The 18,663-nt window shown below is 45.8% G+C and overlaps 1 protein-coding gene across 4 annotated transcripts in view; it reads left to right on the top strand.

Annotated features, from left to right (window-relative positions):
• LOC136745641 (zinc finger protein Aiolos) overlaps nucleotides 1-18,663 on the top strand; it is a 34,051-nt gene that overhangs the window by 2,815 nt on the left and 12,573 nt on the right. For 2 of the 4 annotated variants that reach the window (XM_066698853.1, XM_066698855.1), the window contains exons 2-6: nucleotides 3,218-3,271; nucleotides 4,327-4,452; nucleotides 12,219-12,521; nucleotides 12,997-13,164; nucleotides 15,980-16,096. In XM_066698853.1, coding sequence (XP_066554950.1) covers nucleotides 3,218-3,271; nucleotides 4,327-4,452; nucleotides 12,219-12,521; nucleotides 12,997-13,164; nucleotides 15,980-16,096 — 768 coding nt within the window. Of the gene's footprint in view, nucleotides 1-3,217; nucleotides 3,272-4,323; nucleotides 4,453-12,218; nucleotides 12,522-12,996; nucleotides 13,165-15,979; nucleotides 16,097-18,663 lie in introns of all 4 variants that reach the window. The other 2 variants (XM_066698852.1, XM_066698854.1) reach the window with 1 other exon arrangement.

Here is an 18,663-nt window from a genome sequence, read left to right as displayed (position 1 = left end):
TTGGTTTTTGGAGCTGTACTGAAACTGGGGAGTTTGCCTTTTTGGCAGCAATGCTCACAGCAGCTCATATGCGTTGTGAAGAGGGAGCACTTTTGTCATGACTCAGTGCTAAGTAGGCAAGGCACTAATAAAGTATACAAAAAAAGACCTTCACTGGTGATCCACCAGGCTGGACACTTTGCTGGTGTTCTTAAAGAAAGTGCCCAGTGAATTTACACATGTTGGGGGAAGGGATGGGGACTGTTCACATTTATTTATTTAGTTAGTTAGTTAGTTAGTTTATTTATAAAAAATGTCATGTATGGTGGGTGATGACTGAGCGACGGTTGTTTGTCTGTCTAACCTGATCTGATCAGCCTCGCTAGTTATGAGACTTCCCTCCTGAGCTAGCAGGAAGTGTGCCATCCTGACATTTGAGTGCAGCTCCTGAGATAATTAATTAGCTCCATCAGAGTGCATATTAATTTTGCAGCTGTTATAGCTTCGTTATGATTGTGTCTGCCTGGGCACAGCTGTCCAGCAGTGTGTGAAGCTGTGAGTCTTGGCAGCGGAGCAACAGCCAGGCCAGGGCAGAAAAGGCAAGGGTCGCTGACCTGCAGTGTGTGCTGGGGGGCGTGGGCGTCCCTGCGTGGCTCTGTGGCAGTTTGGCAGTTTGAAGTAGGCTATTTTTATCCCTGGCCCGCACAGGGATGGTTGCGAGAACATGTTGTGGGTTAAAGAAGTTTAGTGCACTGGACACCCAAAATCCCCACCCACCCAAGTCCCCAACCTCCCCACCTTCTTCAACAACCCCCAACGCCTGTTCCCAGCCAGCTTTAACTGCTTTTCACACCAGCCCACGCAGGGAAATATTTCACAGGTGCTCCAGCCGTGGTTAATTTCAGACGAGTGTCTTTCAACCTTTGGTGACACGGATGCAGGGGAGGGCTAGACGGTAGCTGTTAGATTGATAGCTTTATTGATTGATTGATCGAACAGAACCCAGGCATTTGAATATGAACAGTGAAGTGCACCTGACTGACCCTGCCCTAATCCCTTTTCCTGTAACTTCCCAGCCCCAGAGGTCGCTGGGTATGACCAGACCGTAGGCCTGTTTGAGGCAGATCATCGCTGTCTGTGTTCTGTGTGAAGTGATAGCATGTGATTTCTTTTTTTTTCATGGGTAATAGTTAATGGAAAAGATGGCAAGGCAGTGTGGAGGTGTGAAAGTTTGTGCTGCAATGTGTGATTTGCTTCTGTTGTAGACTCTCTGGTTTGTGTTTGTTTGAACATGCAACTCACTCCAGGACAGCTCTGCCCCCAAAACGCCACATTTAACTCTTTCCCCACCAAAGACTAGTGGCTTCACTCCCACTACTTAGGTTACAGCAAGGCGCTCTCTCAGTCAGTGTGTGTGGGGAGAGGCAACACAGACAGCCCCCTTACCGCACACTCAGAATCACACAACTTTCTTCCTGGAATTTACTCTGATTTTCCAGATGTAGTGAATTTATTTTGTGTGCAGCGTGGGTGGCTGTGTATGTGAGTGTGTGTGTGTTTTTTTCTTGTTTAGTGGTTTCATTCCATTGCAGGGTTAACTCATTAACTGGGGGCTGGAGTGTTACCCTTTAAGAGTTCCCAGCCTAAACCGTCAGCATTGGTGAAAAGACAAAACCAAGAAGAATAAAATAAAATAATGAATAAAAAAGATAGAGAGATTTTAACTCTTTGTTTTTAAACAGCTAGCTGTTTCGCAGTTGGATCTTATCTTGAACATTTCTCATGATGTTGTCCTCGTTAGTGGCATAAAGAACATTTTCTGTAAGATCCTTAGCTTCCAATTTGATGAGTAGCTGTTTGTCACACCCATAATGCATTTCTACACTGCACCGAGTTCCCTGCAAACTCTCAGCGTCACAAAAGTAGCCTCTATTGTGCCTCTAGGGACTCTGAATTGACCAATCGCAGAAGCCCCTGAAAAACTGTAATTCCATGGTGGAATTACTTCTTTACAGGGGACTTGTTTAACATTTCAGTGCTGCTGCATTGTGGTGTTTTCTGATGAGGAATGTAAAAGGTGAAACCTGCCATAGGGCTGAGGTTCGATGCGATTGTCCCAGGGTTTCTGTAGTGTAGCTCTGCGCACCTGTAATGGATTGTTCAGGTGTCTTCTGTAAGGTGAAGTGTGACCTGCTCTCTTCTCATGCTTTGTCTTGTGGCAAATGTGTTCCAGCAGATATCCCCACTTAATAATAATAATAAATAATTAATAACAAACAATAACGTCAGATCTGCAAAGTTACCCAATGTATCGGTGCTGTCAGTGTTTCCTGAGCTTATGGTGAGACATCTCCTCAAACATCCTGCTACTGGGGATGTTTTAAAATATATATATATATATATATATATATATATATATTTTTTTTTTTAAATAATTGTTTTTAATGAGTTTTCTACCCTGCATATGCCGTGACAGGTCTTCAGTTTCCCATGGCAGTATACAGTTGTAACCTACTTTTAACATAACCTACATAACAGAACAGAACAAAAAAAAGTGCAAATGAAAGAAATCTGAGAGGGATATTATGCAATTGCGGCACACTATGAGTTACATGTTACTCTCACAGCACTGTGTTTCCACCGGTCTGCTGAAGGGGAAAAAAACAAAAACAAGCAAGAAAATCTATTTACTGAGGTTAAATAGTCCTGGCGAATCACAGGTAGTGGTTAGCGGCTCACTCCTACACAGCGCACAGCTGATACTTAATGTGCGCCAGCTATATCTTTTACCATTCTTTTTAGGATTGTGTTTTTTTTTCCCCTTGCTTTGATATCAGAAAGTTCAAAAAGCGGTGACTAAGAGCTGCGAAATCCAGTTTTTATGTGTGTGTGTGTGTGTGTGTGTTTTTTACTTTTTATGAAGATCCGAGACTTCGGGCTTTATTATTACTCCCAAGAAAGAAAGAAAGGCAAGTAGAAGGTTTGTGTCAGTCCTGAGCTGTGAGAAGGCCCATGTGTGAAAGGAGGCTCGCCCCTGCATGTCTCTGTGCACGCTGGCTCATCCTCATATCACCAGGGTCTTCAGCACTAGCACCTTAAGGATGAACTACAAAGACATGACAGACAAGTATAGCTTGATACAGATCACACAATTACTCTCTGATTTACTGTTGATTACCGATGAAATTTGCATGATCATGAAACTGACTGTGCTTCCTGGCTTTGTCTGCTTTCACAGAGAAGTCTGTGACCATGGAATCTGACGAGTCCCAGGAGCAGACGACTTTGGCAGGTTAGTGAAGCCGATTGCTTTCTGCATTGTAAAGAATGCAGGGCTTCCTGCGTCTCATACACCGCCTGCACTGGGCCAAGTTTAACTTCTGACACAATCCCCTATTATCCAGGTCCCTGATTATCTTATTAATGTCTGTTAAGTCATAGAGGGGTGTAGCGAACTGTGGACCTGAATCCGGTAAGCAGGGTAATTCTTTATGGGTTATCCCCGTTCACAGGGCTGTATGGTTTAACAGCATTAGGAAGAGGATTGGAGCAGAATGGCAAAAGGCTAAGAGGGATTAGTCCTGGGCCCAGGAATAATGCCAGAGGCTTCAGCTGGGTTAATGGGCCTTCATTCTCATACCTGGGGATCAGTTTGTGAGGGCAGTGTGTCTGTATGACTACGCACAACCTCAAGCACTGACATAATCATCTAAAGAAGATATAGCAACAGTGGCTATGTATACATGGAGCCTATTAATCCATTAATAATCCGACTGATAGCTCTATCGGTATACAATACTGTCATATAAACATCTGAATCGGAACAGACTAATCAGATTGAGCTCATTCCGAATGAAAGAGGTGGTGTAGACCTTTGATTATCTGTTCAGTAGAAGAATATTAGTGTCTAATAGGCATGTAAACGTTTTAATCTGACTGCTTTCTCAATGGGAAACTATGGGTTCTTTTAGCACGTTGGTTTATTTGCATCACTCAGTTAAATCCCAAAACAGTGGCTTAATTGGTCTTAATTATGTTACGAAGTTTGAAAGATTTGAAAATTATTTAAATATCGATGATTGTAAGGCATCACGCTAATTGTGTGAATCAAATTGCCGTTGCGGTGCACTGATTCTTGTATATTATATAGGAGTATATTTTGCTGAGCCTGTTGAATATTCAAAATTATTAGAAATACAAGTACTGTGTAAAGCATGTGATACTGTAATAAAATAGAACTTTAAAACCTGTGTTCACATAGCTGGTGTTAACTAATGTAACATGCTTTAGCTTAAACGTGAAACTGAATGTCTGAGGTGAGAGCTGAGACTTGTTTTCCTCCAGCAGACAGGCAGACGGCCTGTACCGACCTGTCCAGACGGCCGGGACCCCAGGAGGAGACAGAGAGCACAGACACTGAGAAAGAGCGAGAGAGCCCCGAGCAGCCCATTGCCGACACTGACCCCGACCCAGGTACTGGAGCACGCACACGCACATGCACACACTCACGCACGCATGCACCTCAAAGCATGCCTCAACGTGGATGTGCGGTTTTCTTGGAAATGGGCTCTGCCTCGTCACACACTGTACAGAAGTGTACTGTTCTGGTCTGAGTGCACGGATTTCCCTGTGAGCCCAATGGGCCGGCCTTGAGCTGCACGTGTGGGACCAGCGTTCCCCCTCAGCTGTTGAAACAGCGCCCCAGGGGATGGTTTTAAGGGCTCTCTAAAACAGGGCTCTACATTCCCGATGGAGTGGAATCATCTGGGTTTCTCTGACTAGCTGATGTCTGTCTGTCTGGCGTCCATTACCTCTTCTAATTTGTACAAGTTACATTTTTATTCTGTTTTTTTAATTCTGGAGGACAGTACTCCTGTTGACCACTACTGCTCTACTCCTTTCTACACGAGCTTTCTCGTGGGCCTTCTCCCTGGCAGCCTGCATGACGAAATAGAAGACCTTGCATTTCTTCAGATCTAACAGGTGGCCTCTTTTTAATGGGGTTTGCGTGTTTTGTGTGTATGCGTGGTGTGCGTGTGTGAAGGCAGGTTGATTTCCGAAGCCAACGTTTTAAGAAATATTTCTTTTTTTAAATAGCTGCCAGAGACATGTCTCCACAGGCTCACAACCACAGCAAAGCAGGATGGGAAAATTACCCAGTAAAAAAGAACCCAGTCGCACAAGATTTCACATACTCGTCCCGGGGGCTTCCTCTCACTGTCTGTCGCACTTCCTGTGGGTTGGGGTCGGAGATGGCAGGCTGGAAAAGTTTGGACACTGAGTCGGTGCACGTCTAGTGGCATACATGAAGAGGCCACACTGGCAACATGTCTGTTAGTGGCTTCTGTCCAGAGTGGTGAGACGTGCACATTTGTCAAGAACATGGGAACCCTCGCTCCGAGCTTGCTGGTGTGCGAAAGTACGTTATACAGTAAAAGGCACCAGAATTTGAGTCGCTGGGTGTTCCCCATGAAACAAGGTGTGGAGGTGGAATCTCCCCTAAACCCAGCATTGAATTGATTCCCTGTTTATTTGTTTTTTGCTAATAAAACTGAAATAACCCTTGGGAGTGGTAGGTATTTCCATTGAGCCGAAGGAAGGGGGTGACACATGGAGGGATGTCGATCCACTTTTGGTAATGGACTTTCCGTTCTTTCCTGCATCAGAAGTGGTTTCATTAGCGTCTCACACAGTGGGGGAGAGGGAGAGCAGAGGTCTACTAGGACTGCATCGCTTTTCTTATGAACCTGATCTCTCTGCGCCCTCAGAAAGCGCATCGCACGCTTCACTGGAGCTCTGGTGCTGCAGAGAAACTGCACGTCCCCCCTCCACAGTGCATGGAAAGCCAGGTCAAACTGCTGCCAAATTTCTATCATGAATTTTGTATTGCTATTTATAAAGGATTGTGTACAGTACAGGCAGCAGCAATGCTTTTTTTAATGTGGCTGGAAGAGTTCAGTTTCTGTTTGCAGTCGACCATGTATTATACATGTTTACCTGTGCAATGGGGTTTATGTGTGAGCGTGCAGAGGGGGCGGGGGGAGCTGTGGAGTGGCTATGGTGCTATGTGTGGAAAAAAAGCAGAATAGAGAAACACAGAAAAGTATTATTTTATTATTATTATTATTATTATTGTTGTCTTCACCTTCATATTTTACTTCACGATTGTCATCTCTCATGACTCTGTACTGGTTCACCTCAAGGGGAATTTTTTTTTCTTTCTTAAATATTAATGCTTTTAACTTTAACTTTAACTTTAACTTGTGATGCACTCAGGGTAGTTAATTTAAGCATGGTTTTCTAGAAGTTTCCCAGTCTAGACAAACAGCAACAGGCTGGTGGAACAAGAAGGAAACTACGCAGACATGGTATGGTGTCTGACTTTTATAAATATCTGAAAAGTGTTTATTTCTAAACATCTTATAATGAATAGTGGGGTTCCAGTGACACTTCTGCACTCTTACGCACCCTTCTGTCCCTGAAAGAAAAGTGTTCTCCAGCCAGGGGAACTGATGCACCTCAGCCCCAGAGCTGTGTGCTGTCATACAGTCTCAGGCTGTCTTTCAGCACTTCTAGTTTCATCCACTTCCCTGTCTCCAGCTCCCTGAAAAGCCTCTCTCATTTTCTCCCCAAGTGGCATTTCAGGGGAAAGGACACAAGCAAAGCGAGAAAAAGTCAGCTGCAGCAACAGTTTGGTCAGTCAGAGGAGGGATGTTCGTTCTGGAGACAAGCTTTGAATGGCTCCCAGTATATAGTCTCTATCTTTATTGTCAGTATTATTATTATGTGTTTTATGTTTTTTATAATTCCATTTTTGCTTGTGAAACTCAGGAGGCCTGTGTGTGACTTGTGCCGGTTGTGCAGTTGGATGTGTGCTGAGGTACTGGCGCCGCTGTCTCGAGATGGCGCAGATGATTTTGGTAACTGGGGCACCATGCGCGGGCCCTGTAACCCTGGACTATATTTAAAATAAGTTGTGAGGGACTTCTGAGTCGATGCTAGTTACAGTTTCCATCACACTTCGGCTCTGTGTGTGCGAGCTGTTGTTGCAGCTTTTCACGCGTTTTCAAACCACACTGTGGTTTCTGGATGCTGTTTAGCAGCTTGCACGTCGGGGGGGGGGGGGTCGTGGAGGGGAGGGGGGGGCATGGGGGAGGGGGGCTGTCTTTCGGGCTGGAGTGCAGTGGGAGTGTCGTGTCAAAGCTGGGCCTGGGTGCTAGTTGAGTCTCCAGCAGCCCTGCTGACGAGCGCACGCTCTGGTGCCTGGAGAGGAAGTGCGCCCTTATCTTGGGCGCTGATCTCCTGGGCCCAGAGCTAACCCTATCTCTCAGTGGGGTAAACGCTGTCTTGCATCAGCACAGCACCGCTCATTAACCCCAGCACTGCCACACACCACAGCTACCACCTCCTTCATTATTACTTTATTATGCCTATTTTTATTATTATTAGTAGTATTATTATCATTACTATTATTACTTATATTGTTGTTATTATTATGTAGTTGTTTGGCAGACCCCTTAATCAAAGGTCACAACATGGGTGTAATAGAATCAGTACACAACACTATATTGATGCACATTTGCTTAATATATACTATGTATTCTACCTTTAATTTACCAGACTACCAATCCTCACTCCTGCAAAAATAGTAACACTTGACAGCAGCCTAACCAGCTACAATGTTCCTGCAGGCAGGATTCCAAATGCTGGGCAATATATTCTGTATTGATTAAGACATGATGCCTCAACAGTCCTCAATGCTTTCCTCTGTGCCTGTGTAATCCTAAAACAATAAAACAAGTAATCAGGGACCTGTAAACGTCTCGTTGCTTGGGACGATTATGACTCCTGCTTAGGTTTCTGAGCAGAAATTGGATGCTGTGACTGGAGTCAGATTCGTATTGATTTTCCCACGAAGAGCAATTGCTAGGGAGAGAGGGACAAGATAGGCCCGAGTTTGAGCCCTTGGTAGCCGGGGCCTAACCCAGGGAAAAGGGTGTTAGAGATAAGGTCATGGATGGGAGCTAGGTTGGGCTTTCTGTTGTACAGACACTTTGAGAGCCTCTCATTTCAGGTCTTGATTAGTGAGCAGGCCAGCGGGCCTAGGGAACACTGCCAGCGCTCAGGAGGAGCAGCCAGAGAAAGAGCAGACTGTGGTTCTCTCTGCCAGTGAATGTGTTAGGAATTATGGTTATTAAAAAACATTGAAAGGTGGCTACAGTGGGATTAGGCAACCGACTAATATACTTCAGCCAGGAGACATGATTACTGACCTAAAACAATTGCTCATAAATATAGTTTTTTTATTACATTTTTTTATTAGTTACCACAACACAAAGAAATAATAGGTGTTAGATATATGTACACAAAGAAACATTCTCTAGCATAAAGAGTGATTATAAAACAAGATAATCTTTCTTGTCGACAAGCCGTTTCAAGAAACCCAACACACAGTCACAAGCTCAGGCTGCGTGTTGGCGAGGCAGCTGTGTGAGACTGGTACGTACACCCTCCACATCCCTGGTGTCCCCCTTTTTATCTCTCCCCAGGTGTTGCTCCCCAGGTGTGAACCCCAAACCCCCATCCCATCCCACAGGCTAGATTGTGTTGCGATACAGCAGGAGGCCCTTCTGTCTCTTGTTTTTCAAACGCTCTCTCTCTGTGTCTCCTTTTGTTCCTCGTCTGCTGCTTCCGTGGCGCGCCAGTTTGGTCGAGCGTGCCTCTCTGTTTTTCTTCTTCTTCTTTGTTGTTTTTTTGGTTTGACTTGTTGTTTTTCGAATTTTTAAGGGGTGTGTGTTCTTCACCCCAGGCACCTCTGAGGTCGGCAGCTCGCTGCGTTGTGCTCAGCCCTCGGTGCGCAAGAATCCCCCTTTCACCTGCAGACCCCCAGCGGGGCTTTGAAGCTCTCAGGGGGAGAACAAACACAGCAAGAGATCAGAGTGAAAAAAAGTAATAAAACACAGAGACAGAGACCTGTATCGTTGGTTATGTTTTGTTCCAGCATGGGTATTGTCATCACAATGAAAGATTCACACAAACAGCTGAAACATCTTGGTATTTATACATCTGATGCTCTTTGTTAACTTTAAACTGTAAGCTTTGCTCTTCTTTTTTTTAAGTAGCTGAATGAATGATGGAACAAGATCAATCATATTAGTATGTCCAAACTTAACATTAACTCTATATATCGTCCTGTGTTCACTGTCACATAAGTTCCCTGAGGTGTAGTGAGAGAGAGCTATATGGAGAGAGAAGAAAATATTTGAACCATATTCTTGCTCTGCCCCCAAGAAGCACAGCAATAGTTCAGACAGGAAACTCACTTAATCGCACACAGAATGAATAAGAACAGCATCCCCTGCCGTGCGTTTGACCTTCCCCTCCCCAGCCTCCACCTGTGTCCTGGCTCTCAGAGTGGGGGGGTGAGGGGTGAGGGGTCCTTCTTGGCCCCCTGCCCACAGGTGGACGCTGGTCAGGCATGCAAATTAATTAAAAAATTCAAATTTAAAAGTTACCAAATTAGGGGGAGCCTTGAATGTGAGGTCAAAGCCAAAAGCCTATGTACAACGCATTTCCAATACACTTCAAGCTCTCGCATGCCAGTATTTCTAGGAAAAAGTAATGATTTCAGTTACAGGATTAATAGCACAGTTTCTTCTGGTTGCTTTCTACAAAAGCATGCCCACGTTTTTGTGCCAGTTTTTGTGCACTTGTCATGCGGCAGCGTAGCTTATTCAGATCACCCCCGTGAGGGAGTCTGTGTTACAGTATCGCTGCATTAAAAATTGTGAAACTGAAACTCTGGTGTCCTGATTCAGAGCTTTCCATTCAGAATGATTGTTTCTCGGTCCTGCTGCTGACTAGCTGATGAGTGATTCTGTATGAGAATCACCAAGATAACGAGCACAGAGGGAAAGATAACAATACGATGATGAAGAACAGGAGTTTGTATGTGTATGTGCTTTATGTATTATTAGTACATATATTAACATACACACACTTGTTCTCTCTTGTTCTCCCACTCTCTTTATTTTTATAATCCAACGTGTGTGAGTGACTTCAAGACAAAAGCAACAGAGCACCATGTACTTTACTTCATGAAAAAGACTGCCAGGGCTGATTGTGCCGGGGTTGCGGGGGTGAAGTGAGCACCTATGGGAGTCTAACCTTGCCGCTCAGGCCAGGTCAAGGCCTTGGTACCCCAGCTTTAGCAGCGCTCTAGTGGCCTTTGCTGACGCCAAATTTAAATGAGGGCCCCCTCCTGTTTTCCATGCCCTGGCCGTGTTTAGCCTCCTTCTTGGGAGACCCTCCACGTCAGGGCCCTGCAGGGCACATGGCTGGAGCAGGACATGCCGCATCTGCATCTGCTCCATCTCGTGCTGGATGCCATGTTACATAAATATTTTCTCTTCCTCAAGGCCGTGTTGTGTGTGTGTGTCTGTGTGTACGTATATGTAATAGGTATGTGTATAAATGCACACACACATACATATATTTAGCTAATGTTCTTGAGGTTTTACTCACCTGCCCCCCTTCCATTATTTCACAATTTCACAAAAAAGAGAAAAACCTCAAAGTAGAACAGACTGTGGTTAGGTGCAGGAGCTCTGTGTTGGGGGCTGCAGGAGACGGAGGGGGGTAGAGGGAGGCGGGGTGCGTGTGGGTGAGGCCGCTTTTCTTAAGGAATCTGAGACATTCCTCAGCCTGCTGTTCTGACGACCCTTGCTCTGGGTTCCGGAATGAGAATGCTTGAATTCTGACAGCTGTGCCATTCTGTAGACACCCAGCAGGGTGCAGCATTTGTGAGCAGAAGAAGGGGGAGGGGACATCATTACATTTGTAATTAAACCGTCCCACAGCTGAGCGCCCTGGATACAGTCATTAGAATACAAGAAAGTTTACGAACGAGAGGAGGCCATTTGCACCGTCGTACTCGTTTGGTGCCCATTAATAACGAAGTGATCCAAGGATCCTATCCAGTCTATTTTTAAATGTTCCCACATTTTCAGCTTCAACCACATTCCTGGGGAGTTTGTTCCAGATCGTGACAACTCTCTGTTTGAAGAAGTGTCTCCTGTTTTCTGCTGCATCAGGTGCATCATCCTCTCACCCTGCACACTATTAGCCTTCCTCCCTCACACCATTACTCCTCCTCTCCCTCACTCCCTCCTCTCACCCTTCACACATGCAGCTTCTCTCCCTGCCTCCTCTCACCCTATCCACAAGACTCACTTCTTTCCCTCCTTCACACACAGAGACTTCGTCCCTCTCTCCCTCCGTCTTCTCACCCTACACTCAGCCTCCCTCCCACCTCTCACCCTGCACACTGACAGTCTCATTCCCCGCTTCCTTCCCTGTCTTCTCTCTGCAATCACTGTTACATGGGACTCTGCATCAGCTGCTGTGCTCCTGCAGTAAAGATGTTAATCAGCTGTTCCATTCATTCATTTGCTTTCCTAATTCTAACTTTGACGTACCTCAGGAGAGTCAGGCACTCTTGCCTTTTATCCACCTTTTATCAATCCCCCCACAAAAAATAAAGAAAAAAAAACTATTGAAAATGAGACCTGAGCCCTGTGCCCCAGACTTTTCTTCTCCTGACTACATTCAGGCACCAGAAGGAATCTGTCTTGTATGAAACACACACTGGGCTCCTCAACTTAATCACATTCCTAATCCCGTTAAATGTAAAACATAAAAAACACAATAAAGAGAGTCCTGTGGATTTGTGTTGCACATTGTCGCAGAGTGTGTTCGCTGCCGGTCTGTTCTCCTGCAAACCTGCTACCTGTGACCTGTAGTTCTTATGAGTAGCCATACCGATGGAAAATAAAAACATCAGTTCATTGAAGTGCCCAGGTGCTTCCCTGCGACATAAAGTGAGACGCTGCATTAATGGTCTACTTTGCCCTGACTGATCACCACACCGCAGGGGTGATAAAAAGTTCTCACGCCCGGGTGTGAAGGTGTGATTCAGTGAGCAGTGGAGAGGTGTGAGTGAGACAGTTTTAGGGAGCAGCTGTGGTTGTGACAACACCACAGAAAGCAGCGACTACTTCACTTCTCACCTCCCGCAGCGGGCCCTGTCCCTCACACCATGTCCACAACCACTGCAGTAGACTGACGGATGTACACTTTACAATAGCTGCGGGAGGGGGAGAAGAGGTGGCATAAGCTTCTCTGGCAGTGCCAAGACACTACTGACTGTTTTCTGTTTCTGCCTCTGCTTGTCCCTCCAGCTGAGGTGCGAGTGAAAAACGAACAGGATGAGGACTACGTCAAGGGCGAGGAAGGGGAGGACGAGGAAGGAGAGGGTGAGGCGGATGTTGAGGCAGAAGGCGAGGGGGAGGGGCAGGAGGCTCCCGAGATGGGCGAGTACCTCTCCCCCATTGACTACGCCCGCTACGAACACTCGCCCACCGACAGCTCGGCCGGGGCCTACCTGGGTGCCCGCGCGGCTGGGGGGAAGCTGAGCTGTGACATCTGCGGCCTGGCCTGCGTCAGCCTCAACGTCCTGCTGGTGCACAAACGCAGCCACACAGGTAAGCACACTGACACGGCCTCGCTGTAGCAGGAGCACCATCTTGTCTTTGTATCTGTATCTGTGGCTGTAGCTGTGACAGATCCATTTAAATAAATAGAAAGCTCATCCTCCCCAGGCCAAGCTTCAGTTCGGCTGTTTGTACATGCTGACCAGTTGGCCTGTCTGTTAACACATTCCTCATAACGTATCTGTGTGCCTGATATTTCCGCTGTGTTTCAAAAGCTCTGTTATAAAACTACCATCAGCTAGCCTTAGGTTAAATGTGCCCCGGCAATAGACAAACGTTACCCTGAACCACTAAACTATAGTGTAACAAGGCCTTAGCAGAGCCGAACTGAAATGTAGTAAGACGCAGGCAGCTGCAGTGAACCGCAGTAAGCCGCAGTAAACCGTAATATAAGCGGCGGCAGCAGCGGCGCCCCCCCCTCAGAGACTGACCCCCGGCCGGTGCCTGCCGCGCGCCTGTGTTTCAGGGGAGCGCCCCTTCCACTGCACCCAGTGCGGCGCCTCGTTCACGCAGAAGGGGAACCTGCTGCGCCACATCAAGCTGCACTCCGGGGAGAAGCCCTTCAAGTGCCACATGTGCAGCTACGCCTGCCGCCGCCGCGACGCCCTGAGCGGACATCTGCGCACGCACTCAGGTAAACCACCCCCACCCCTGTCAGCGTCATCCTCACTGCGGTCCAATCACTGATCTGAGGCAGTTTCCCCACGGCTTGCTAGCAATGCCTTCGCTTTACTCCACCATGCTTCTTTTGGTTGTGTTTGTTTCCGTTTGTTTTAGTTGACTATACCTCTTCAGGCCAGAACCGTTGTCCCGCCTTTGCTTTTTACACTTTACTGTGGCTTTACCATGGTGTAATACAGTAAAGTACAGTACTGCAATAATACAATACTACAATAATACAGTACTGTACACTACTACAGTAATACAGTACTACAGTAATATCAGTACTACAGTAATACAGTCTGGCACCTGTTACCCTGCCCTTGTGCCCCAGTCCTCCCTTCATGAACGCCCGGCACACCCTGAACCTGTGCACTTGCACTTAGTTCAGCCAGCCCCCAGCTAAAGAAACATCTGAAAGTTTTTGTTTTGTTTGTTTGTTTGTTCTCCATCCCTCACGTGCATCTGTGTCCTCACATGTGCGTGTGTGTTTGTATACTGTATGTATGTGTACACTGTGTTTGTATACATTGAAAAAAAGATTTTTCAATGTCATTAGCTTTGTCTTTTTAAGTTGGATGTCACATTAGAGGGTGTTTTCTTATGGTACCTGGAAACTGATCACAGTGGTCTCGGTGGTTGGCATACATAATATCAGACTATGAAGAATCCTGGCTTTGATCTCTTCATTTTTTTCTTTCTTGGGTGGTGAACGTTGCCTGCCTGCTCTCGGCATCTCAGTGCGAGCCTGCCTGTCTGTGCCAAGGATGAGTTTTCAGTATGAGTGTGATATGACTCTGATAAGGCTACCTTTTCTTCTCTTTCTGTATTTGCCCTACTATCTTATCTACAGTATCTGATCAGTTAAAGTAATAATCACGCTCTATAGCTGTTAATCAGATCCTGTGCCGGGCATGTTTGCAATGAGAGGGGAAGTGAGCACTTGAAATCTCGGTCAGGCAGTCTACAAATTCACCCCCAACAATACGTTTGGGTATAGCTTCTGTGGTGTGTGTTGGGTGTTGCCCGTGAAAGACAAAACACTCTGTTTAATGAGCATCTCTGACCTGGAAGTGAGAGTTTGGCAGGAAAAACCTGTGCCAAAGGTACAAATAGAAGCAATGGATTTTGGCCTTGAATGCATGTTGAACGCCAATGAAACGAGTTCTCAGTCCATTCCATGCACATTGATATATTTTCCCAGAGTCAGCAGGAATTAACAGCACAGAGAAACTGATGTGTCATTGTTAGTTTACAACAACAACAACCTAGCTTTTCCCTGTTACACAATTTTTTTATTGAAAAAAAACAAATTAGTTTCATTATGCAGTCTGTGGTTCAACGGACAGCAGTGACAAACACACCAGCACAGAGCAAGGCAGGTTAAGGCAAACGCATTCATGTCACTTCGCAGTATCACATTCTGGGTGAGACTTCTGAATGGTGTCCGAATGTCACAAGAGCTGGACTTGCATCTCTGACCTAAGGCCACAGCTGAGTCTTGTCACAAGAGGATCACTGAACGCCCCCTGTTTGGGATGCTGCCACTCAAAAAGGCGTGTTTGTAATCTCGGGGACAACACACACCAGTCCCCTAAAGGTTCACTGTGAGTTCAAACCTGTTTCAGTGAAACTCTTTGAAATCTCTCCATGTCGTTTCCCTTATTAAGCACACATTAATCATGTCTTGCAAGGTGTTATTGTAAAAGGAGCACCTTTGCAGTTGTGCCAGCTCATTATTATTATTTGTCTTAGCAGACGCCCTTATCCAGTGCGTCATACAGTTTAGCACTAAAAGCATTTCAAAGCCTCACAAAGTGCAGTAGAACAAGCAGTACAAAATACAATGAGCACACGTCCCAGTACAGTGAGCGAACCACTTCAGCTCATACCTGTTGAACAAGGGAAACAAGTTCTCCTCAAATACCTCTGGTGCTCACTGACTTAGGAAGAGTGTGTGGCTGCTGTGATAATCAGTGTATTAGTGTCATTAGTGCAGCTACAGTGGTGTCTACCAACATAGCCAAGGCAAGCCCTGTCGGAGTACCTCCTCCCGTAGCACCGGTGCCCTCTGATTTTAGAGTTTGTTACTCTTAAGTCTATAGGTGTGTAAAATAAATATATGTGTGTGATTCACATGTGACTGCATTCATTAGACCAGACCAGGGCACAGATGGAAACCCTCCTATCTCCTTAAAAGAAAACATCAAATTGTATGTGTTAGTTCAGCAACCTTTTTTTGGTGTGTTTCCCCCCCCCCGAAGCAAGAGATTGCTATCAGCCCTTACAATCAAGCGTTCTCAGAAGACCCAGCAAGCTTGAGGCACAATGCGCAGCGAGACCAGGGCAGTAATGCTCAGGGGTGTCAGAGCAATCAGCAGGGACACAGAGACTTTGGAGGATGGGGGGGTGGGGTGTGCTTGTTCTTCCCCCATGCCTGCTGGTGGCCCTGCAGCCCACAGATGTGTGAGTCTGGGCACTGTTTGCCTGACTACCTCAGTGCACGGTGGAGAGGAGTGTGCTTGCTTTGATTTCAGCTCGCTATGGGGCATTATGTAATTCAGACCACACTCCAATGTGCCTGCTGTGTGACTGCGAACCATTATGACTTTATCTTGACTCAGTGGTCGGGAAGGGGTGGCGGTGTTAGTGAAGAATATTTTTCACACCTTCAATGAGATTTTTATTGATGTATTTTTTATTGTATTATTATTTACAGATGCAATATTTTTTTTTGTGTGTGTATATATATCATATATCACTGATCACTGATTGATTGATTTTTGCAGTGGAGAAGCCCTACAAGTGTAACTACTGTGGGAGGAGTTACAAGCAGCGCAGCTCTCTGGAGGAGCACAAGGAGAGGTGTCACGTCTACATCCAGAGCAAAGGAGCCTGCGAAGGAGGTACGACCCCGACACATCACACACACTGCACACACACACCCCCACACACGGCACACAGCCTCAACACAAACTCTTCGATTTTGTATTGCCTTTTTTTTTTTATTCCTTATTAATGAAATACAGGAGTTAAAGCGACAGCAAAAATGCATGCATACGGCCCCTTTGTGTCCTTGACAGTGAGAGGACCGAGCTGCTTCATCAATAGACATATTAGGGGTGTCTCAGTCTGCTGCTGTCAGATGTCACAGGTCATGGTCACAGTGAAACACGGAGCAGTTAACCTGATTTACTCTCATGTAGGTCATGGGCTGAAGTTGAGATGAAAACGTTGAGATGAAGTTGAGTGCCTGTTTATTTCAGTTTATTTATTTATTTAGATTCATTTATGTTTTCTTTTTTTTTATTAGTATATGTGGATGAACTGTAAGGGTGCATAGGGAGGCACAAGCCAGGCATTTCAGAGGGAACAGTAGCAGGGGCGGTGTGTGGGTGAACGAGGGCCAGCCCTCTGCTTGCAGCTCTCTGGAACTTGGGTGGCAGTCCCAGAAGTGATATCACACTGGCCTTCGAGTTATCTTGCGGGCATCGTTCGGCACCTCAGACAAGAAGGGCCCTCAAAGGAAGCAGACTGAGCTTCGGCTGCTCAGGCTCCCCCCCAGCCCCAAGCCCGAGGGTTTGAACACGCAAGGCAGATGTCTGCAGCGCTCCTCCGTACTCCGATCTCTCCATCTGATAAAGCTCTCTGGTTGCACAATACCTCACCTCCCCGCTCCTCGCTCCATCCCTTTTCAACCACATGAGAGCTGACACAGGAAGCGTTGCCTGTCTGATCTCTATACTCAGCAACTGCGGTTTCATCTCTATTGACCTCCTCCACCCCCCCACCTTCTCCACACCTCAACGTTTTCTGTTCGTGATGTTCGTTAAGTTTGAGAACAATATCAATTTGCATGTCTTCCTCGGTGGAGGAGCTTGTGCCTGTCATCGTGAGGGGGGGTTGGGGGTGCGGTTTTGTGCCAGAGCTAATTGTCTTCCTCCCCCTGCACCTCTCAGTTAAGTCAATCAGTCACTCAGCTTCAAACTGTCCGTCAGTCAGTCTGACAATTGCTCTGTCAGGTCTTTATTTTTAATGTGGAGCCTGTTCAGAGTGCGTGCATCCCCGCCAGGCTCATCGCTCTCAGTTTACAATAGGTCGCTGTCAGTGCGTTCCAGAGTCATACAGACATTACACAGGAAAGAGGCTGCTGCCCCACATACAGGCATCTCCGGCTACAGTGCAGAGAGTCTCAAACAGTTCAAGGATGCAAACACAGACAACATAGATACTCTGGAAAAAAATATGATTTTTAACTCTCCTCCACTCTTAGGCACAGTTAGGCATGCCATTTTAACTGGATTTTAAGAGGAGGGAGTAAAGGGGGCATTTTGTAGTATCGAATTTAAAGTAGCTACACTCTGGTGCTGCCCCTTTAACCCCTTTAGAAGCCAGAGCCTCCAAATGTTTCTATCCTGTGTATTCCGGGGTGGAAGCGACCTGGATTCCAAATACATAGACAAGATAGACACATTCCTGGGCAAACTTCATCTGAGAAGATTTAATTAATGTCTTTTGTTAAGCTATTCAAGTATAATTCATCTGGCTTTGCATCAGTCAGGTTGCCGGCATAAGCAACAGCAGCCAAGCGGAGAGACAAAGAATTATAAAAGCGAGTTATTTTAATTACGTTGTTCGTAATTAACTCTAGTTTTGTTTCTCTCTGTTCCCAGGGTCCCTTTGTCACTGGTGCAGGGGGGTCTTGATGTGGGTGGGGACACAAGCACAATGCTGCAGATAAAATCAACAGTATAACATTGTAAAGGTGTAGACAAGCAAGATAGCGTTCTTGAGAAGAATACATTCATAATTAGAGAGAGAGAGGGAGAGATAGCCTCACCATACTAACATCAGAAGCCACATTCTGTGATATTACTCTGCATGTGCAAAGGCTCATATGAAGACCATAGCCAGTGTAGGGTTGTGGTTAAATGTGATGATTCTTCTGTGCTTGCATGCACTTATTTTAATATTGCAGGTTTTATGTATGTGTGTATATATATATATATATATATATATATATATATATATATATATAAATATATAAATAGAAGGATGGACAGATTCATATATATAGGTGTAAAAGCTGCCTAAATTTATCACCATTGGTCTTAAAATGTGTTTGAGTTCCCTGCAAGACGATCGATAGGGGCTTTCTTCAGAATTCATCAATCAGAAACAGACAAAACTTTTCTCCTCCTTCTTCTCCTCTTCTTTCAAAATGCTCCCCACTCCATTCCTGAGCTGACAAGGGACTGCCAGTAATAATAATATTAATAATAATAAACTGAGTGTGTGTGTGTGTGTGTGTGTGTGTGTGTGTGTGTGTATCTGTGTCTGTATGTGTGTGTGTGCGATAAGAACCTGACAAGCACCATTTCCATGTTGCTCAGAGTACATGCAGATGTGCATGAAGCAGCTGTGTGTCTTTGGGCAGATTGTCTGCCTGTTCTGCCTCTCCGTGCACAGCCAT

Source organism: Amia ocellicauda, chromosome 3 (genome assembly GCF_036373705.1).
Source record: "Amia ocellicauda isolate fAmiCal2 chromosome 3, fAmiCal2.hap1, whole genome shotgun sequence".
Taxonomy (NCBI): Eukaryota; Metazoa; Chordata; class Actinopteri; order Amiiformes; family Amiidae; genus Amia; species Amia ocellicauda.
Note: the sequence above shows the minus strand (reverse complement) of the source record. Positions and strands in the feature narration are given on the sequence as shown.